The 23,435-nt window shown below is 35.8% G+C and overlaps 1 protein-coding gene across 14 annotated transcripts in view; it reads right to left on the bottom strand.

Moving 5' to 3' along the window:
* PCLO (piccolo presynaptic cytomatrix protein) overlaps nucleotides 1-23,435 on the bottom strand; it is a 361,590-nt gene that overhangs the window by 151,178 nt on the left and 186,977 nt on the right. For all 14 annotated transcript variants that reach the window (XR_005269621.2, XR_003497920.3, XM_027460019.3 and 11 more), the window contains exon 7: nucleotides 1,680-3,891. Coding sequence is in view for 12 of the 14 variants with exons in the window: in XM_027460019.3 (XP_027315820.1) it covers nucleotides 1,680-3,891 (2,212 nt within the window). In the remaining 2 variants the exon portion in view is untranslated. The remainder of the gene's footprint in view (nucleotides 1-1,679; nucleotides 3,892-23,435) is intronic.

Here is a 23,435-nt window from a genome sequence, read left to right as displayed (position 1 = left end):
GACCTGCTTATATGAGGTAGAATAGCGCCAGATAATCTTTTTGCAGTCCAGTTTGATTATCCTTATTTTTCATGGGGAAAGTTTTGCACAATGTGACCCTTCAATGTAGTCACAAATTGAGTCGAGACAAGATAACCTGGGGAGGGTTTTTTTTAACTGACTTGTGGTTTAATTATATGGCCATATGTGTGTGTGTGTGTGCGTGTGTGTGTGTGTGTGTGTGTGTGTGTGTTAAGAATTTAAGAATAGTGAGAATACTTAAATTTGTGATGAAAATCAAAAATGGTGACACTCTTGAACCTCCTCTGAAACGCAGACTTCATGAGGAGGTTAATATCTAAGTAATATGAAAAGAAACAGAACAAAATACTGCAATATATTGTAGTATCAGGACAGCAAACAGATTTCATTTTCTAACCATTATGAAAGATTCAGCTTTTGTAAAAAGGCAATAACATACAAAGGAACACTGAGGTTAATATAAACCTGAAAAATAAACTGTACTACTTCATAATCATGCAAATGTGTCTTTTGAGACAATCATTGCCATTTACAGACAATATAGCACATGCAAAGTCTCTTTTATTGTGCAGTAAATACACATAAGAAAAAGTTAAGGGAGCGCATACAATTTTAAACATATTACTTTCATTTTCTTTCAAACTGTCTTTATGATTTTTAAACAATTTAGAATATATTAAGTCTGAACTGATTCAAACAAAAGTGATACATAATCTGCAATTATTCAGTACTTAACATCAGTTTTAACATTCTGCTGTACTTATTTAGAAGAAACATTTTTAATTGCACTATTTATTATACATCAGAAAGGTTCCTTTCATGAACCTAAGTGAGAAAAACTCTTGTGCTTATTTGGCAGACATATTGTATGTGGTGCATATAAAAACAGCTATGCTGCATATCAATCAATAGAAATAAAATACTTTATGGAAGTTTATTGAAGGATGTGATTGTCTTGCACCATCCAAATGACAAATTATCTTACATCATCACAAGTCTGAATGCACAGAATTCCACATAACAGGATGCTGTCAACAAACCATATGTAGAATGCTATTCTGCCACCACGTTAAGTTCTATATGGTTCAAATGTACAATATGTACTTAATGAACATTCTATTTCTCTATATATGTAGATTTAAAGTGGTGCATCAGGAGATGGAACTATCAATTCTTGAATTCTATAATGAAATTTCATGCAATTAAAATTACTAGATTTCTTTAGAGGATTTGGGAGATTATTTCCAAATCCAAACAAAAACTATTGCAGATAAGTTCAATGATCCACTGTCACTGGAAAGGGCTCCACATAAAGACTGATGGTAGGGTATGGTACACAGAATATTCTACACACCGTCATTAGAAAAGTAGATATAAACAAAAGAAAAAGAAAATGCATGAGCAAGCCAAAAGGAATGTAAATCAACAATACAGTGAGCATGCTTGAGTAGCTTAACACCATCCAGAAACTGCAGTTAGGGTAAGATAAAAAATATCAAGCAAAACAAAACAAATAAAACCCCAGAAATGTAGATACACAGAAGATGCACCAAGGAAAAGTAAGAACAAGTCTTTGTGGTATAACAAAAATCAGACGCATGCATAGAAATGAGGGTTTGCGTTGTGATAGTAAGATACCAGTCTGAGGCCTAATTTACCTTCACTGTCTGACATGGCATGCTGGAAGTCATCCATGATGAAGGCTATATCTCGATCATAGCCTCGAGTCCGTGACTCCTCCCTCATATGTTGCTGGACCTCAGGTAATGAATGGCTCGATCCAAACTGGTCCCTGGTATCTGCAGATATTGGTGGCAAGGGTCCAGCTGCTGCTCTTGCCATTCCCATTGGCTGGCCAACGGGACTTAGTGGGCTCTCTTCCTCTGAATTCTGTGCTACTATTGGGATCCTTCCCCTGCTTTGGCTAATAGGTAGACTGGTGGGTTTAGTTCTTCCAGAAGGTGCTGCATGGCTAAACGAAACATCTAGGGGTTCAGCTTCTTGGGCTTTCAGTCTTAAAGAAGAACTGGAAGAATCCCTTTTCAATGACAAATCAAGCCCATAAACTGAGGAGGGTCTAGATGAGGGCCTAGATCTACTACCACTGCTATAAGACTTGTCTGCTTCATCTTGTAATGTGGATCTCATTGCTGGACCTAGTGCGGTCCCAAGGCCTGCTCCAATGGATGAAGTCAGTGGTGGCCCCATGTACTTCTGTTGGTCAGTGATGTTTTTTCTAAGGCCAAAAGTGATATCATCCTGAAGAAGCCTTGCCCTAGTAGTAATTCCCCCAAGTGATGAAGTGCTTGATGAAGTCATGTAGGTTGAATAGTCAGGCTCAAGGTCTCTGCTTTCTTGGATGGGTGAAAACTTTGTTAGTTTGGGGTCTATCAAAGTTTTCTTGTGTTTTGACTGCTTTTGGTAGAGGAGGGCTGCTGGAAGCTGCTTAGCAGCCTGTTTCTCAAGGGTAAGCCTACCTATGCTGTATTTCTCAGATTTGGGAAAATGCCTGTAGCTACCCTCCGCATGGTAATACTGTGACAGGCCAGCCAAGTGATCAAGACTTTCTGCACCTCTACGGAACTCTTGCTTTATCTGATGTTTCAGAAGTTTGAGCTCATAAGGGTCCTCCATTGGGTCTTCATCAGCTTTAACATAGGAATGTAACCTAGAAGAAGTCTGCAGTGGTGCTAGGAAGTCTGATACTTCTTGTGCTCTCCTGGCCTCAGCTGTGCGAAGTAGTCTATCTGTTTTGGTAAGATCTTTCTCATGGAGGCTAAAACTGGAACCCAGTGTTCCTGTTCCTTTAGTAAGTTCTCCTATGTCATCAATCAGCACATAATTTCGGGGTGTATGGTGGTGGTCTATATCTGCATAGAATGAATCTGCAGATATGCTTGATATAGGGCTGCTTGCCATGCTGTTTCTCTCGTCTAGTCCTAACCTTAAGTCCAAGGTAGAGTATTTACTACCTAGTTGGGAAACTGCATAACTATTGTCAGTTGAAACTGGTGCTATCATGAGAGGCTGATTGCGAATCACATCATAGTTTGTTGTTATCTTAGGCTCCAAATATAATGGAGTTTGTCTCGGCTTTGGCTGTATCACCATCATCTGTGATGGGAGCTGATATGACGGCTGTTGAGTTGGTGGAGGTTGAGCCTGTTGAGTAAAGGACATAGTAGCTCCAGTTTGGAAAGCTGTTTGGGTCTGATAGGGTGAAACCTGCTGGTGATACAAAGGCTGCTGTTGTTGGTAATGTGATTGCTGTGTGAACTGAGTTGGTGCTTGTGTAGGCAGGGCAGGAGATGAATATTGATATTGAGCATATGGGCTTGTAGCAGGGGCAAACTGTGTTTCTGGCTGGGTTTGTGGTGGAATAAACTGATTAAATTCTGTTTGGGGTGCAGTACGTGGTCTTTCCAAGCCGTGTTGAGTTTCTATTCTTGTTGACCTGGTATTATTAACTTCACTGTCTGACATATAATCACGTTCTTCTGCTACTCCTTGGAGATAGGCACGCTCTCTCTTTTCTCTTTCTTTTAATAAGGCCTCTTTCCTCCTATTAATGCCCATTTCCAAGTATCTCAATTTGGCATCTATTTCTTTCTCCTCCTCATCTAGCTCTGCTTGCTTTTTCCTAAGCTTGGCGGATTCCCGTTCAACCAGATCCAATTCCCTGTCTATATCCTGAAGAATTTTGGCTCTGGCCATAGTGGTGGTCCTGCAAATCCTTCTGCGTGAAACGGATCCCACAGAAGTATATGGTGACTGAGTTCCTGCTGTTGCTTCCTCTGGAGGTGGGTTGGGCAGAGTCCTCTTCACCTTCTTCTGAGTGCCAGATGGAGTAATGCTTGAAGAACCTTTTGTCTGCAATAGAAGAAACAATACTGAATCACTATTCTGGAGTCTTGATTGCCAATAGATCACAAGGAGTTTTAAATTTGTTTCATTGTATGGATTTGTATCTTAACCACATACTTTCTGTAACTGAGATGGAAGCTTGTGGTATCTGTGAATAAGCAGCAGCAAACAGTATCAAAAAAAATAAATGCTAGTAATCTGCTAAAGGTCAGGAAGATGAGAAATCTATTGCAAAACAAAGTAGATGCTCACCAGGTCTTTGTTTCAGAGACTGAAAAATCTACTTTACATTCTTAAAAATGAATTAAGATGGTATTTTATTTATTTATTTTATTTATTTATTTATTTTAATCTCCATATAATTTTACTTAAACACACACAGTGTGTGTATACGTGTGAGGGTAGTAATATATAGACCTGTGCACCCTCCTTCTACATAACATTTAATTGAAAGAATATATATGTATAATTATAAATGCACATGTATACATATTCATATATATATATATACATATGTGTAATCATATGATATAATAGAAGCCTCTTAGCCATACAATGAGACACCGAGTGCGTACTGGGCAGTTATGGCTTTTACTAGAATCCAGACACCAAAGCAGGATTTTCTTGTGCCAATATACTTGATACAAGAGGTAGTCCCCTCAGTCCACCTTGCCATCTTTGTCTCGCCTCTGTTGCTACACTTTAAAACTTAAAGAAGTTAAGCAATATCAAAATACAGGAATCTACTCAAACCAGATGTCCAGACTTCTCCACAGTTAATGGTAGGAGGCTGATTCACTCTGCCCTAAGAGAAGCATGTACCTTAGGCTGATTTTTTTTGGAGATGCCTACTCTCTTCAACTAGGAAAGCAGGCAACAAAATGGGTTAGATGCAATCTACATTGCATTCAAAATTACTAGTGCTTTTGAAAGATTTATTTTAGTTTTGAGGTAAATTTAGGTTCCCACTCAATGTTGATACACTAAGAAGTGGAACTTTAATAATTTTGAAATTGTACCCTAACTCCCCAATACCTTGCTATGGATTGGTCTATACAGGTACACAAGAATAACCACATCAGTCAGTACAGAATGCAGACTTGTTGATAGAAAAATATGGAAACACTTTAGCACAGTTTAACGAGGGAAATAAAAAGAATATTAACTAACTTGTCTCTTCTGCCTCTGTAGGCAAGCACAGCACTTTAGCAAGCATTAACTATTATTAATTAAAAATGAAATTTCTTCTGAAATAAATGCTACTTCAGATAAGAAGTCAACAAGATTAATTTTATTTAGCAATAAAAAACACTGTTTTCCTAGTTTATTCTAATATGTTGTCAAGAAATTGTAAAAGTTTTTAGAACGAGTTGACAAACAGCTTTTGCTGCTCCCCTGCTAACTAATCTTAGCAAATCACAATAATCAATATTTGTCACAGATCTTTAAAGAAATATCCACTACCTTTTCAAGTGTCATGTCAGCTCTTTTCATCTATTTCATCTCAATTCCATCTACTTCTTCATTTTTCAGATTTCAATAAATGTAACAATTTTGTTTTCAACTTCGTGTGGCCACTTCCCAAACCCATGTTTTGCCAACAAATCTAAGAAACTAATTTTCTCTAGCTCAGTGTGTAGTTATAATCAAAGACAAATTAATCAATTACAGTAGGTCTAGTTGGCTATTAATTTAAATTACAAATTCAGTCCAATGCCACTGTTATTTCCCTCTCCCAAACTTATATAGCAATCACAGATGGTGAAGCAGTCACAGATGGTCACCAGTATTGGGGAACAGCTATTAACAACACACTCATTAAAAGGTCTCTAATACTTTATGGAATTACTATTTTCTGATGCTAGCTATGTTGTTGATGAATAATTTCCATGTCAGCTAATAATGTATTTTATTAAAAAAACACTATCTTATTTTAATATCTATCTACATATAAATATCTTTGTCAACATATCAGACTGATAGACACTATAGGAAGACATACCACTTGCTTTTGAAAAAGCATTTATAACTTCTAGTTCTCAGCTGATGAGGGGGCAGAAGACCAGTCTTAATTATTTTTAGTTGCTATTTACACTGGAATTAGAAAAAATACGATTTTAGTACCGTGATAAAATGTGGGTCTTTATTATTGGATATTCTCATCATCAGTTACATTAGCATGCTACCTGTGAACTGTATTAGTAGTTAAGGGAAATTTAACTTTAGTATTTTGGCAGATAAATAAAGAGTAGTATTTAAATTTAGTTTTTGTGTTTCCTTTGAATTTGTTAACAGTCAAGGAAAATAGAGAAGGTAGGGCTGATTTTCACCAAATTCTAATGTCTTTATAAAAACAAACAAACAAACAGAACTAGACGTAGAAAGAAATAATTGTGCTGTCAGCTCTCTCCCTGTATTACATTTATAATATATGCTCTTTTTAAGCTTATTGAAAGGAAACAGAGAAGAAACCTTCATGGAACTATTGCAGAGACGAATCAAAATATCATCAAATACAGACAGGTATTTTTTGGGCTTTTGTAGCAAATATTTTCTCCTTTTTTTGTGGACCCTTTTGGACCTATATATATTATATGGTAACCACTGGCTAGAGGGAACCAACTTCACTGACCTTTGGTAATGGAGCAAGAATATTGAGAACCTTCTCTCCACTGCCTGACATAAGGTACATTTTATTGCATGAAGAGCCACGTAGTGTGGGTACCCACCTCTGAAGCCAAGAGGCAAAGGGAAGCAGAGGAATTGTGCCCTAAGGAAAATGTATTTAAAAGTGTAAATACAATTTTTTATTACATAAAAGTTTCATGATCAGTATTTACAGTGGTTATATAGGCTCTGAAAAACTTCTAACCATCAGTTATAACCTATCAGCCTGCACTATTTTGCCTCATGTGCCATTGCTGGCAGTGGAGTTGGAGAGGTGTTTGATGAGCTGATCTTGGCCTTGTGCATGAGAGGAAAATACCCTGCTTCATAAGTAAAATGACAAAGCTTTTCTTTAATGTAACTCTTGTCTTTTTCTTTTCTGCAAGTATTTTGCTCTGGGGACTGAGCAGTGAAGCAGAAAACTAGTTTTTAAATCACTACACAGCAGAGATGCCAGTCAGTCTGATTTTCTCTCCTTTTTTTTTTTTTTTTTTTTTTTTTTTCCACTCCTCTTCACTCCTTTGGAGACTCTGTAGAGATATATTTCTCTGCTGTTAAAACCAGTATAAAATTTTCAGAATAGTCTATGCCAAAACAATAGACATTTCTCAGAGTTTTTTTCCTTTCATTTGTGTCAGAGCCACTCATTCTTCAAATGAGCACTTCTGTATTTTTCATCCTCTTGCTCCTTTCATTTTCTCTGTGAAATTGTTCGAAATTGCCATTTTCACTTCAAATGCAAAGGGAAAAGCACAGTGCACTTCCTAACAGCTGACGTGACATGAGATATCAACTTCTTTCCTAGTTAAACATATACAAAGCCATATGCTTCTTTTGATCTTGGGGGAAAAAGGAGAAATTCAATGAAAATTTAATATTTGAACTACAGACAGATGTGGCCAGTACACATTGATTTTCAAAGCGATCTAAACCTCTGTTTCATCTACTTTATGTGAGTATGCATATTAGTTGTTCTCAGTCATTTACAGGGAAGATGACTGTTTTCCACAGATTAGTCTATTTGTGGTTCATTTGGAACAGGACTGAACATTTTTCCTACAAGGGCAATGGGGCAATTCCATCCTCAATTACACTGGCAAAAATGAGGAATAGCAATTTAAATCAGCAGAGAGACATCTTTCAAAAAAATCAGTTTGTTAGAAGAATGAAATCCAATGTTTTGAAACCTTGAATCTAGATGTAACTAGAACAATACTAGAACAATATGTGTGCATTCAACTGATTTTAGACAGCAACATACACACTATTCACGAGGTTATGTTTTCATTGTCTCAGCTTATCTGCAAATGATAACTACTAGTGTCTGCTTTTCTGCTCACTGAAGACACAGCAGTCTCTTTGCCCCTTGGAAGGTGGACAATACTATACAGACATTCAATAGTCTATAGTATTTTTATCCTATAGCTTAAGTTTTTTTTTTGTAATTTCCTACAGAAGGGAAACATTCCTGGCTGAGTCATTATGAGCATCTTCAAAACTCACCTGAAAGCAATTTTTTATTCTTAATTTCCCTTTTCCTCTGCTATTCATCTTTTTAATTATATTATTCATTTTTGCAAAGTAGTCTGGAATACAAGCTGATGTGAGAGATTTGCTGTATAATTACATTTAATTCCACATACGCTAATGTATCTCAGTTACTTTACATCAGGGAAAAAGTTCCTGTAAGATTGATTCAGAGAATGGACATCTGTCAAGCTAACAGAGTCAAATGCTCAGAGTTGAGCAATGCTTATGCATCCAAATTACTGTACCAAATGGGATAAATAATTTTTCCCACTACTCAGTCTCTAAGAAAGGAAAAAAAGGAAAAAACAGGGGAAGATGAAGGGGAAGGGAGAAAGGAAGAAGAGAAAGAAGGAAGAGATCCTGTCCTCAAAATTGAAAAGGCCATGGGAAAAATTTCTGCTCTGAATGACAAAGATTCCACACGTTGCTATAAAATACTTGAAAATATTGCATAGCTGCTTTATAGGAGATATTACTGATGCTTAAAAAATGCTTATCCTTATGTGGTTTGTACCAAGATATGTTGAATATCCTTAATTATTTTATATATATGTATGTATATATGTATGTACATATCAGCATATTAAAACTACCAAGGGACTTAACAAAAACAAACTACTCTTCTCCCACTGCTCCAATACTGTGTTTTTACTGCCACAGTTAGTACTCTAAATGCTACAGTACAATACACAATTCAGAACTGAAGCCTGAATTTGATAAAAGGTTCCAAGTAAATACTTTTGACTGTGAATTAAAGTCTTTCCCCTTTTGTAAATTTGTGATTTTTCAGAAGACAGTCTGACAGGATCCAAAAGAATGGATTTATCTGGATGATATCCTTCTCATTACTCATGAAAGTATCTGAAGAGGAGGTTTCTGAAAAATACTCTGCTTCAATGACCCAAAAGATTACGAAATACATGACAAAAGAGAGGATAAGGTAAAGGGAACTCTCTGCATGGCATAACAGCAAGTCAGTTAAGAAAAAGATTCACCATCTCGAGAAATTTTAGTGGCAAAACTAGAATTTTGCTATGAGGTAGGTGTTTAATAAGATCAAGAAGGCTGTACACTCAGGGTCGTTATGTTCTATATATACACACACATGTAATAACATAGTACACTACACCATAACACAATTTCTTAATCAATCACTACTTCTTTCTTTTCTCATGTTGTTTCACTGACAGGCATTTTATCTACGGAGGACAGAACTGCAGATATTCAGAACTTCCCAGCCTAACCTGTGGAAAGTTACCAGGTCTGTGAAGCAGCTGGATATTTGATGCCTGTGCTTGATTAAGATACCAATTTTGTCTGCACATGATGTGCTGTGTCTCCAGTACATACTGTTTTTAGATTAACTAATGACACAGAACCGTACCTCAGTAACACGTTCAGTAACATGTAATACAGAGGCTATGTGATTCTGTCACTGGTAGTTCGTCTTTTATATTAAAGGATATTGTACCAGAGGATTAATTGCTAATTTCACGATTAGTTAGTTGATCATGCTGTTTGTGGCAGTAGAAAAAGGCACTACTTATCCTCTTCATCTTGGAATGATGAAGTCTTTGCAATAAATCTTTTTGTACGCTATTCAACATCCTTAACATAGGCTTGTTCACTCATAGTAATTAATAATACACTGTTTCTCACCATGTAACCATCACATCATTATATGTCATTCCCTTCAGTCAGAATCATGAATTTTGTCTGAAGCTCAGATCTCATCTATGGAAATTTTTTCTGGATTATGAAGAGTCTTTTCCCAGTCAATGAGAACATACTTTTAATTTTCTTCCTATGCAATCTGAGAATTCTGGCCAGAAAATACTGGTGAGAAAAATTCAGAACAGTTTATACTTATCAGTAGGATATGCATATGCTGAATTAACACCATCTGTTTTCAACTGATATGAGACTACGTAGCAAACTTTCAGCTGTAATTCAGAAAAAGCATCCCCTCTCCAAAAGAAATGAAATATTAATCTTGTTTTATTGGCAAACAAACAAACAAACAAAAAAAGGTGTGAGGAAATCTTGGCCTTTTCTGCTTATTCTCTGCTACGGACTTCCTCCAACAACTGGTGGTTCACAAGACTCCACATGCTGCTCCACAGCCTTGTTTATTTGCAAGAGCAAGGATTCATCTGCCCAAATGCAGACATGATGTGCAGAGCTAATCTGAGCTACTGAATTGAAAGCAAGCACAATTTTTCTTCAGCTCACTCAAAAATCACACCTGTTTCTCTTACTGTAGAAACAGTCTCACATAACATGGATGTCACTTGTGAGTGTCTCAAGACAGAAGAGGTCAGTCCCACTCCTAGCAGCTGCTGCAGTTCGAATTCCTGCGTTTGGCTTTTCATGCAGGAGCTGTTTTGCAGCAGAGTTTTAATCATTTTCACCACATAGGAATCTTACCACCTCTGTGATTCTTCAGAAATGACACCTCTCTTCAGCAGTCAGAGTTTCTGGGCTCAGTTCATTTTGATTGTTCATGCAGTGTTTTCTCTTCTGCACTCCTGATGGTGTGTTTCCCTGGTCTAAGATGAAAGGTGGCAGAGTGAGCAGAGCCCTGATTAATCACTTTCTCTAAAAAGTGGCTCACACTGGACAACAACGTGCATATAAATCCTGCTGTAAAGCACAGATTAGACAAACACACCAAGTGCCTGACTGCACAATGCAGGTCTTTCTATATGCAGCACAGCTGCTCCTCTTTATGTTTCCAGCTCAGCCCTGACTTCATCCACACTGCTGTGTACCTGCAGAACAACTTGCATCAAATCTCCTTCCTCCTTTTTCCAAAAGTGCCTTAACATTTACCATTGCAACATATTCTACCATAGAAAAACACACTTCTGACTCTGCTTTTGTACCATGTATAGCTCTATAAGACTTTTCAGATTCTTAAGAATCAACAGTTCTTCATGGTGGTGGCACAGCTGTCAAAATACCCAGAATTATGCACTATTAATTAGACAACTATACAGTTGAAGAGCCAGCTCAGTACAACTGGTACAGAAATAAGTCTATGTTATATCAAAACCTAAAGATTCTTTAAAATAAAATGAAGACCTTATTCTGAAACACGTGTTCACATTGCCTAACTCTAAACAACTGATTAGATAGGGAGCCTAAGAAGACTAATGGTGATTATCTTTCTATACCTGTGTTAGATGGCATGATATGACCCTAAGTTCAACTAGAGCCTCATTGTGAAACTGCAGAGATCTCTCTATAGAGGACATGCAAAACAAGGAGAAAAAGGGCTTTTAAACTCAGAGCTAGATTTCATATGAATACTTACATGTAACAGTTTAAAACAGAATTAGGCAAGGCAGAATAGAAACAAAAGGAGGTTTATGAAACTCGCCTTGCCCGCTGATGCCTTGCTTCCAGGCTTCATTCCATTCCAACAACTCAACGGCTTTCTGATCTGCACCAAGTTCTGCATAATCCCCTCCGCCTCAGCTGGACAAGTTGAATTCTCCAACAGCTCAGGTTGTGAACCCATTCCTGTCAATTCTCTGCAGTTTCGCAGTATCTCCCTGAACTTCTGCCTGCAACATTTCCCCCCCGCCCCGTCTCTCCAACCCTCTTTCTCTGAAACAGGAGAACTCCCCCTGAAATATGCTCTGATGCTCCCAGGGTAGGAGCAATCTCTCTCTCTCCAGAAGCTTCCAGCCAACCCAATCCTCTTCCTTTTTAAAGGAATGTAACTGAACCTGACAACAAACACAGAATAGATCATCTGTCACAGATGGCTAAACTTATGAAGTGTGAAAACCACTCACAGTATGTCCAGATTTTCCATTACTTTTTTTTTTTTACAAAGTGTACTAGCCAGACCACACAAAAAAACATACCCCTATTCTTGTTTTCATATGAGAATGGCATTTCCAGTTTTATATAAATCCATTACCAAGTGATACAAGTTAAACAAAACCCAATTAACTCCTCCTCCACCCTACCAAAAACATCCCAAAAGCCAGCCTTTCACAGGTAGCATTAATACTGGAATAAATTTATACAGAAACTTGCTAAATTACTACAAAACAGAACATCTTTTCATGGAATAATAGTTTCCACTGTGTTATCTGTTTACATTTATACTATTATTTTTTCCAAACTAAAATAAACAAACAAAAATCTAACAGGTATGTAGCGCTTTCTTTTTTTTTAAGTTTACTTTTTTTTTTTTCCCCCATATATATCGTCTATATTTTGTCTGAAGTCTGTTTATATTAAACCAAATTCAACCCATGGAGGTGGGAAATAGATGTCAAATATTTCATAATAATAATATTTAAAACCAGACTGGACATCATCATCAAGTCTTCACTGAAGAAGTCACTCAGGTCACTTACCTCACTCTTGATCAGCACAACTGTGAATAAAACTGGAAGAAAGTCCTGATTTTAAGAATTAAAAAAAAAAAAAAAAAAAAAAAAAGATAACCTTTATGAATTTATTTATTTATTATGTAGAAATGAGTGTAATTTTTACAGTTGATTGTTTTGGGACTTGTTAACTATGGTTTATATGACTAACACTGAAATTTAGATTCATTTTCAGAAGAGCAAGTGTTTCATTCCTGGATAAATTCAGTCAGATGACAGCCTTGTAATGAATGTGATATTTAATCACACTGTGTAGGGTTAGGGAGGAAGAAAGTTTAATGAATTTTCTTTCTACTGTTTTAATATCAGTTGTACTATTTTAGAATCATGACCTCGTTCTTTCCATTCCTGCTGTAACAAGCAGGATGAGAAGACAGAAATTTGACAAGTTTACTTTTAAACAGTAATGTAGTTGATTCTTGGGTTGGAAATGGCCTTAAGGATCATCTAACTCCAACCCTCCTGCCATAGGCAGGGATGCCACCCACTAGATCACGTTGGCCAAGGCCCCATCCAGCCTGGCCTTGAACACCTCCAGGGATGGGGCATCTACAACTTCTCTGGGCTACCTGTTCCAATGCCTCACTACCCTTACAGTGAAGTCTTTCCTCCTAACACTACCCTTACAGTGAAGTCTTTCCTCCTAATGTCTCGTCTAAATCTATCCTCTTTTAGTTTAAGACCATCGCCCCCTTGTCCTATCATTATCTAGCTGCGCAGAGTCCTTCTCAAATTTTTTATAAGATCTCTTTAAGTATTGAAAAGCTGCAATGATGTCTCCCCAAAGCCTTCTCTTTTCCAAACTGAACATGGCCTGCTCTCTCTGCCTTTCTTCATAGGAGAGGTGCTCCAGCCCTCTGATAGTCTTTGTAGTCTTCCTCTGAACTTGCTGCAACAGGTCCATGCCTTTTTTGTGCTAGGGACCCCAAGGCATTTCAGTATCAAGGTAAACAAGACAAGAACAATTATTATTTAATATTTAGATGTTAAACAAAAAACAAAATAAATGGATGAGCATGACAATGTTTCTTCTAAACCTTCTTTGCAGAACATTACCACTGCAAAGTTTATTAAGGATAAACTTTAGCTAGGTTTATTAAATTCAGATTGGGATATAAACTATTACCCACAAGGCAAAAACCATCCGGGAAAGAGGCCTTGGTTTTTGAAAAGGAGAAAGTCAATAGATGGAAAGATAAGAAATACAGATGTTAAGCAGCTGATTTCTGAAAGTCACCACTCAGTAACAGGTAATAATGTTTAATAGAATGTTTAATAGTATACTGTACTGTATACTGTAATTTCAGGATGCCTACCTGAAATACTAAATAGCTAGGTGTTACTCAGTGATTAATGTAGAAGAAAAACTAGTGTTGGTAATCAACTCACCTATATAAAAACTGTGAGTATAGTTTTTGTTTAAGTTTTTCTCACTGTAAAATAAATCTGTTTTTGTGGAAGCCTTAAGACTATTAGCATTCAAGAGCACCTAGATCTAAATGACAAACTTCATAACACTGTTTTTATTTTGCACTTTGCAAAGTATGAATACGTTTGGTATCAATCTAAGGCAACCAAAGTGACACCACTTAACTGAAATATTTTGATCCTGCATCATAGTTAATGCTTTAAGGGGCTCAGACTTATTTATTTATTTGCCGCTGAACTAAGAATGGCAAAAGGTTATTTATTGTTCAGTGTCAATCAAGCACTGATTTTAGAACCCTGTACATATCAGGATAGAGATCATCAAGTCATCTCCCATGATACAGATTTCATTTCTGGATTATCGAGGCAGGAACCTAACAGTTTTTACAGTATTTTCAGATTATTTATGTTCGTAGAACCATGGTAAGCACGTAAACAAAAAAGAATAATCTTTCTATAAGCTCTACAGAATATGTAATGCTTACAGAACCAGCTGTCTCAATATTTCAGCAGGAAACATTAAATCCTTTAATTCTCAGATATCTCTTATGGAATCTGAATGCACAGTAATCATTATAGTACCTCAATGTACATATAGCAGACAGGAGCCAGGCTGGCTGAATAGTGATGATGATTATCTTGACTGTTGAATTGTCAATGCTATTTACCTTACTACACATTATCTAGGAGCTCTGTGTAATTATTTATTGTCTTGTTTGAACATCAATTTGCAGATAAACACTAAGTACTGTTAGGATGATGATTTTTTTCTTCATCTGCCCTGGAAACAATACATGACTTTATATCTGACCATAGCCAACATTTTTAAACTGCATTGCTTTTCCACCACAATATCGATCCCTTCTTATAGCATTTTACAAATTACATGTTCATGAAATATAACATCTACAATGCTGTAATACAGTAATGATTTCAGAGATGTAGGACATCAAAGAATTAGAAAATGGAATATGTATACAACATATTTTAGCATAAAGTAGCATAAGAAGAATAATGTTTTTAAATTGTAGAACAATTGAAACCTCAGGACCAAGTCATGAAAAATACACTGGCACAAGGGTTTCCTCCAAAAGCAAACCTTGAGCTCTGTGTAAGAAGATTTTGAAGAGGACAAAAAAGGTAATGCCATTACTTTCTTACATGCTCATATATCTGGGCCAGAGCATAAGAAAAGCCTGTTCCAAGAGAAATTTCCTCAACACCTATGCTCATGGAGCAAAACCACAGCAGAATCTTTCTATACAGTAGTTCTCAAAGAATGTTGTAAAAATGCTACACCATTTCATATACATGGGTCTTATACATGAGGAATGCAACCTGTCTTGTAAAAATATTGTGTTTATATACAGAACTTATGGATTTTCTTTCTGGAAATTCTCTTTCTTACCCCAGGGATCTAGGTGATTTGTAACCCACCTAGTTATTTGAAAGACAGCTTGCTCTATACTTTGAAGACATACAGTGTGAGAAAGTTTGCTGTAAAGAGCTTTAAAAACAGAAGGCAAACTAAGTATATGTCTATAGAAGCAGAATACCTCTTAACCTGGATCACAAGTTATCACACCACACTTCTGGTGTGCAAGCTGAAGTTGTAAATATATTTCTGCTAGGAAGTTCTGCTGATCGCAATTTTGCTGAAACAATTACACAGCTTCAGGATAGAGCTGGTTCTACCTTAGCCTTAATGTTTGCCTATCACACACAAGTGCTGTCACTTAAAGTTTACTTATGGCTGTTAGATCCTTCCAACCTGTACCTGTGATAGTATCTGTGATTTTTAGCTGGTCCATTATAATGAATAATAACTTTAAAAACAACAAGGAAGATACTTAATCAACAGTGACAACAGCAAATTCAGTTGCTCAAAATAAAGAAAGGAAAAACCCATGAAAGGAAGATGCAAAAGAAAAGCCATATGCATAATACATTCTTCTGGTAGGGTTTATGCATGCAAAAACATGACCCCTTCATCTGCTTCCAAGGTTAAATATGCAACACTTTTCAACATAGTGTTGGTCACACTATGCTGAAAAAAAAAAAAAGCTCTCCCATGGACATTTTCATTGCCCCTGTTACTACAAGACTTAAAAGAATAGAATGTGGACAATATAATAACTGTGGCTTCTGAATTCCATAAAACATTTAGAAATCAGTTCTGACTACTTTTTTATTGCTTGCTTCCTTTACTTGCTTTACTGCTCTTCTTCCTGTCATCAATACCTGTTATGCGTCCAGCTGTAAACACGTGTTCCCTTCTTTGATTGTTCATTTTTAATTCAGATTATGTGGGTTTTTCACACTTCTTGGAGGCATGAGGAAGGAACAGAATGAACAGTGATGAAACAACTCATCAAGAACAAGGCTAGTCATCCCCTTCTTCAGGTCTAACAATAAGGAAAGAAAGGTTCATGAAGAAATGCACCTTTGTAGAATGGGAGTCCAAGAGGTCCTCAGACAACATGGACTGAGAGAGTAAAAATGACAAACTCTCTGAGTACAGTCAGTATGTGGGATAAAAAGTAGTATCCCTATAATAGCTAAGAGCAATAAAAGTGAAGAGAGGAAATGGAGACTGAGGTGAGGTTCTAACTGGGACCATATTACTAAACCTAAAGACAGAAACTAGAGTATCATCTTGACAAAAACAGGAGCTACAATGATAAATACAATAACTTATGTCTTTATAACAGTGTTCTTACAATAACTAAAACTTTATACCTGATTAGATCATTGCAAGTTGAAGCAATAATAAATATACTAGTAATCAGTAATACTAACTGGAAAATAACAAGGTTCATTATAAAATGGTCTATTAGATCCTACCTCCAGGGTGTGTGTAAATGTTTTGTTGGTTTTTTTTGTTGTTGTTTGTTTGCTTGTTAAAAAAAAACAAAAACAAAAAAAGAAGAATAAGAAGACATACAAGCTCTCTAATGTTCAGAAAAATGTTTAAAAAAAGGTAAAAATTTCGATAACAGCAACAGAACCATAACAATATCCTCATTTAGGAGAAAGATTTTTGGATTTCAAAGTATTCTGAGTATTCTTACAGGAGAATATACAATAAAATAGTCTCTTAATAATGATTCAGGTTTTGTCTTGGATCAAGACTTTCAGGGAGTGTAACATTGTCAGACTATTGGTTAGGCCTAACCCTAAGGAAAATATTATGGAGAGAGTGGGAAAGGAATTTATTCAGTAAGACAATATTTCATAGAATCATAGCATGGTTTGCATTGGAAGGGACCTTAAAGATCTAATTCCATCCCCCCTGCCATGGGCAAGGACATCTACCAGTAGATCAGGTTGCCCCATCCAACCTGGCCTTGAACTCTTCCAGGGTTGGGGCATCCACAACTTATCTGGGCAACCTCACTACCATCAAAGTAAAGTATTTCTTCCTAATATCTAATATAAATCTACCCTTTCTGAGTTTAAAGCCATTACCCCTTGTCTTATAACTACAGTCCCTGACAGAGTTCCTCTCCAGATTTTCTGTAGCCCCCTTTGGGTACTGGAAGGTTGCTATCAGGTCTGCCTGGAGTCTTCTCTTCTCCAGGCTGAGAACCCCCAAATCCTTCAGCCTGTCTTCATAGAAGAGGTGTTCCAGCAACTAACTAGAAGAATTATTTTATTATTAATACTTATTATTTGAAATTGTTCCAGCAATTAGAAGAAAAGTGAATAATTAAGAAAAATAGATTATTGATATTAGAAAAAATATCTTTTAGTAAGATCTGTTATGTTGTGAAATAGTCTAGCTGTGAAGAAACTACTTTTAACTCAAAATAGGAGAAAAAAAAAGTAAATACGGCTAAAAATAATGAATGACTTGCAATAATAATTAAAATAATAATGACTTGCAATTTTTTACTGTTTAAAGATCAACTAATAAAGCATAGTTTCCCAATAGAGTATTTTTTATTCTTAGGATTCTTAATATTTCTTATGGATACTCCATATTTATTAAGTCCTTTTTTTTCTTTATTAGATAATTACCATGTTTCTGTCATATGCCACTTTGTGGCCCTCACCATCCTCTGAGTGAATAATTTCCTCCTAAATCTAAAAAGATACTTTCTAACATATCAATTAATTCTCCCGAATACACTTGTACTAGATTTTGTCTCTACAATGATGTCAGATATTTACTTGTTAATTTCTCAGAATTTTACATCACTTATACATTAGAGGTCAATAAACAAATGTTAGCTTTTATTACAAAAGGATGGTCTCTCAAAATTGCAGTTTATCCAATAAAAAACAAAACAAAACAAAACAAAAATAGGAAAAAAGACAATATTTTAGTGGAGAAAAAAAAAATCCATCTGTTTCCCAAATTACTTCAGTCTAATTAATGGGTTTGACAACTTAATGGAGGGCATAGGATAGTGTTTCCTGAACTGTGCATTTCTTTATAAAGCAGCATAGAAATGCTTGAGGGAAAATAATTTACTTCTGATGTGAACCAGCCCAACAGCTTGATGAGTGTTATATGACAAGAGTCTAAGGGAACTGCTGTCTTCAACTCTCAAATATGGGATTACTGAACATGGAACCACATCCTTCTAAGAGATGTATATTGGAGGGCAAATATCACAAGTCGCTTAGGGTAAATTAAGAATTCTTCACCATGAGAGCAATGAAGTCACAGAACAGGATGCCCAGAGAGGCTGCGAAATCTCCATCCTCAGAGATTTTCAAACTTAACTGGACAAGCCCTCTAGCTACCCCTAACCTTGAAATTAGCCCAGCTTTGAGGTGTAGATCTCCGTAGATTCTTCCCAGTCTAATGATTGGGTGATCCTTTTTTCAGTCACTGTGATGTCTGAGGAGCTTAGCTAATTAATGTTTTCAAAACATAATATGGACACCATGGATTTATTGCCAAGATGCTGTGGAAGGTGTAAAACAGTAGGGACTGCAGTATTTATTTTTATTAAATAAAAGCTTGAATGTAGGCAAGGGCATTCTATAACTGAGTGTGGTTGAGATGAAAAATACTGTTAGTCATGTCTGCAAAATACCCTCCAAAAAAAAACACTTAGCTTTTTATATATATATACATATGTATAAAGTAGAGGTATTACTACACACATACATACATACATACATATATATATATATATATATATATATATATATATATATACACATATATATGAAGTAAAATATGTTACTTTTGTAACTTTGTCACAACTTTTTGTTTTCATCAGTGAGCTCTTGGAACAAATGATGAAGAAATGGAAAAAAGAGGTAACTGCCTGAGTTACGATTCTCTCAGACAGACAATGTTCAAACAGGCTGTAAGAACATAAGGACTCTGAGCAGCCTACACTACTGCTGTCAAAAAAATGACTTTTACTGCCTAAAGAAATATCTGGAAACATTACTATAAAACTCTTTATTGTACTATATCACTGATGAAATGAGCAAAGGACAAAGATGAAATGAGCAAAGGCAGTGATTCCTCTCCACTATTTCTATAAGGCCTATGTCTATAATTTCTATATTTCTGCTATGGATTCTAGCTAAAAGGACCATCAATATGATGTAAGTGATTAACACAGGCAGTCAAATTTGTGAAAAAGACAGCCGTTAGTTCCAACTTTAACTCAGACAAGAAGTATCATTTTATTTCTGTTATCTGTTATATATATGTGCATATTCTGTTATATATATGTATATGCGTATACATATATATGTATATATATATATACATATAAAAAAACACTATGCAAAAGGATATAGAAAATGTGTTCCACAAGCTTATGGAGCAAATACTATTTATGAGCTACCTTGAGGCTTACATCATTATGTTTAATGAATGCTATACAAGACTTGAAAATAAACAACACGGCTCAAATTCATCCGCTCTATATGAGGCTTAAACTTCATGTGGGTAACTTTTGTTCTAATTCCCCCTGTCCATCCCCCTGTCCATCACCTTTCCTGACTATCTTTGGTAATTGCTGAGTATCTAAATCAAGCAGTTGTCTCAATTTAGAGAAATCAGAAAAATTAAATTTCTTATCTCAAAAAGATTGAGGAAGTCCCCAGAATTTAATCCTCCTTCAGGTCTTCCTCCATAGTAGTTATTTTCAAACCCTGCCTTTACTTTTAGTTAATGGATAGCCCATTCTATGATCTTGCACCAGGGAGAAGGCTTGCCAGGCAGTGTAAGAGCACCAGCACACTCAATGCCCGAGTCAGATTCAACATTAGTGAATGAATAAGTTGCCAAGTGAGTAAGGTGATATAATAAAAGCTGTACTTCAGTAGGAACGACTTAGACTGGATGAGAGAATGTGTCAAAAAGGGACCGTCTGGGAAACAGAATTAGGGTTTAGCAAGGAGATTAGATAGAAGATATGGACAGATGGGGAATATGAACAGAAATTGAACCAAGACCCAAATTCCGTCTGTACAGAATGCAAGAAGTTCTGATGGAAGAGAGCCAAGAGGCTGGCTTCCTCTGTAGTCTCATATAGAATGAGAGAACGAATATGAAGAAATTTCAGGCTCTGCATTATTTCACAGACATGTCTAAGCCATATCCTGTGACAATGTTTCAGACTTATTCCTCTATTTGGAGTTTCTAAATGGCTGAATTAGACATCACAGCACTGAGCATACTAGCTACTGTTAATTCCTGTCTTGGAGCCTCATTCTAAATGCAGGCACTGTAACTACTTACCATGACTTTACAGATCCCACTGTCTGAGCTGAACAATTGCAGCAGGTAAAATCACTTTTCATGAGACCATGGAATTCAGCTGACCGAAGGCAGTTTCAGTGATTTAGAAGAAACTCTTTGTAGCTGAACTGTAGTAGAACAGTTCTGCTGTAGTAGAACTGTTGTTCCCTTGGAATATTTCTGTCTGCAGATTATAACAGTCTGTTATAGTGACCAAGTCAGGTATGACTTTACACCATCAATATCTAACATGAAACATGATCTTTCATATCCTTCCTATAGGAAGATGCTAGACCTCTCTAGGCTTCTGAAGAGAAATGTAAAGAGGAAAGCAAAATGGGGATAAATGACATTTCATCTAAAAGGAATGAGGCAGGTATCATTTAAGTTATCTAATTATAAACCTATTTTCTTCATCCCAGCTTCCTACCTTATAAAGAACTGTATCACTGAAGTCACTGAGCCCCACTAGGCCTTAGTGGATAGTTTATTCAAGCACTCTGTGACAAATGCTGTATCAATACAAATTGACAGTAATAATGTAGATATCAATGTGTAGTAAGAGTTGTGAATACTAACAAAAGGTGTATTTAATCTTAGAATTCATTTTTTAAAGCTAATGCTCTTACTCTCTGCTCAAAATTCTTGGCTTGAAAGCGAAATAAGTCATGTAGGTTATCCTTCTATGATACTCCCAATATTCAGGTAACAGTCTCATTCTAATATCTTTATCCTAAAGTATATGTTACTGCAGTTATGGCTTTCTTCTTATCTACTATATATCCAACATGACAAATTGATATAATCCTTTTCCTGCCTTCATGGACACAAACAGTGGTTAGAAGCTGTCCCATTTATAGTTATGTTTAACACAGTGAAAGACTATTGTACAGGTTTGGTATTCTTCTTTCTAGACCAAAACAGCCAGATTCTTCAGCCTTTTATCCAAGGTCTTGTTTTCTAAATCTTGTATCCTTTCCTTTTCTCTCAATTCTGATTTTTTTTCCCCACTCTTTCTAATTCATAAATGGTGCTGACCTAAACAACATCTAGTATCATAGCTGAAGTCTCACTAACCACTGACTAGAAACTGAAAAAGGTACAAAAATTACTACACATCTTATATATTGGAAAGTTGACAGTGCTTCCCAAGAACACTGCTACTATTTGTGCAAGCACTTCATAGTTTTAAGTCATGTCTGAAGTCTTACTACTACACCTGAACATTTTATTTTTTTTACCTGTAGTGTCTGTACCATTGCTGAATTTGATTTTGAATCATTGCTCCAATATGCAATTCTGCTTTCCGAAGTGATTGGGATTCCTGTACTGAATTGATTTGCAGATGGTATATGAGTATTTTTTCCATACTATAAATTATGATTAAATTATTAAAGAGTCAAGTCTGTGAGAAACGTTTTTTGCCCCACTTAAACAGTGACCACTTGACAGTGATCAATTTGACCTGAGATATCTACTTTCAGTTGGCAGATGGAAAGTTCAGCTCCATTAAAAAATAGTAATTGCTAAAATATTAGCTTATAAATATATAATGTTATACTGGAGTAAGAAATTAAAGAAGTGAGATAGAATGAATTATTTGAGTCAGAATCTCACACAACATGTAAAACCTTATGCCTACATCTAAACTCTTAGTTTATTTCACAATTGTATATACAGTTATCTTAACAATTTCCCTTTAATATGAAATCACTGATTCAAAAAATCAATGTCAAAATGAAAGCATAAAGAGCTTTCAAGTTTAGGTCTGCCATAGGCAAGGCATTAATTTCAAAAAATACCTATGAGATGTTCTTACCCGACATGGCTATGTGAAGCACTATGGCAACAGAAAATCTGACCTAGCCAGTATTTCTAGCGATGAAATGCAAAACTTCAGAGCTCTGTTTGATGATTTATTAAGTTAATAATGCAGCAATGAGTATTAACACACACATATCCAAGACATTATGGACTAGCCTCATTTCATTCTTCTACATTTCTACTTTTTGAGGTGATCGTAGGGACATATATGCAAAGCATATATTGCTTTGCATATACATATATTATCTATATATATATTTAGGGGACAATTCAGAGGTTTAAGATTTTCAGTAGCTCATATGCTACAGATAAATTAATCACAGACAAGAATGGAGAAAATATCCACAGCTATCAGAATTTAATAACATGTATCCCTTTAAATTCTAATGATTTGATTACACAGAATAATGCTCTCAGTACTGGTAAACCACACACGTTTTTTTAAGCAAAGCAAAACAAAAAGCAAAGAGAATTTTAAATGCATTGATTTGTGTTAAAGGAATTTCCTAAAAGTTTTAAGATAGCAAACATCTTTTTACTGCTCTGAATATTTAGCTATATATACATGTATATATATATATATATATTAGCTATCTTCAAATAGGACATATGAGAAACTTTTTTTTTTTTTTTGCCAAGAACATTTAAACATTTAATCACATTTGGCCGATCAAGACAATATTTTTAAAAAAATATCTTAATGATGCGACAGTAATAAGTGTTGGAATTAAAGGCATTAGGCTAATACTTTGACAAGAACAAATTCCTTGGTTTTCTCTAGTTATTGTATGTTAGTACAATTTGCAAGGAGGATTTTGAGCATGCCAACTAGATTTCTTATAGAGAAAACTAAATAGGAAGCTCTGTTCTAACTGTGTCTCAAATGTGCTCAAATCCCAGTAGGGGAGACCAGTCCAAATCAATGACTTTTTGGACAACATCAAACCACAATATAAACCAGTTCCAGTGTTAGA

The sequence above is a fragment of the Anas platyrhynchos genome, chromosome 1 (assembly GCF_047663525.1).
Source record: "Anas platyrhynchos isolate ZD024472 breed Pekin duck chromosome 1, IASCAAS_PekinDuck_T2T, whole genome shotgun sequence".
In the NCBI taxonomy this organism is placed as follows: Eukaryota; Metazoa; Chordata; class Aves; order Anseriformes; family Anatidae; genus Anas; species Anas platyrhynchos.
Note: the sequence above shows the minus strand (reverse complement) of the source record. Positions and strands in the feature narration are given on the sequence as shown.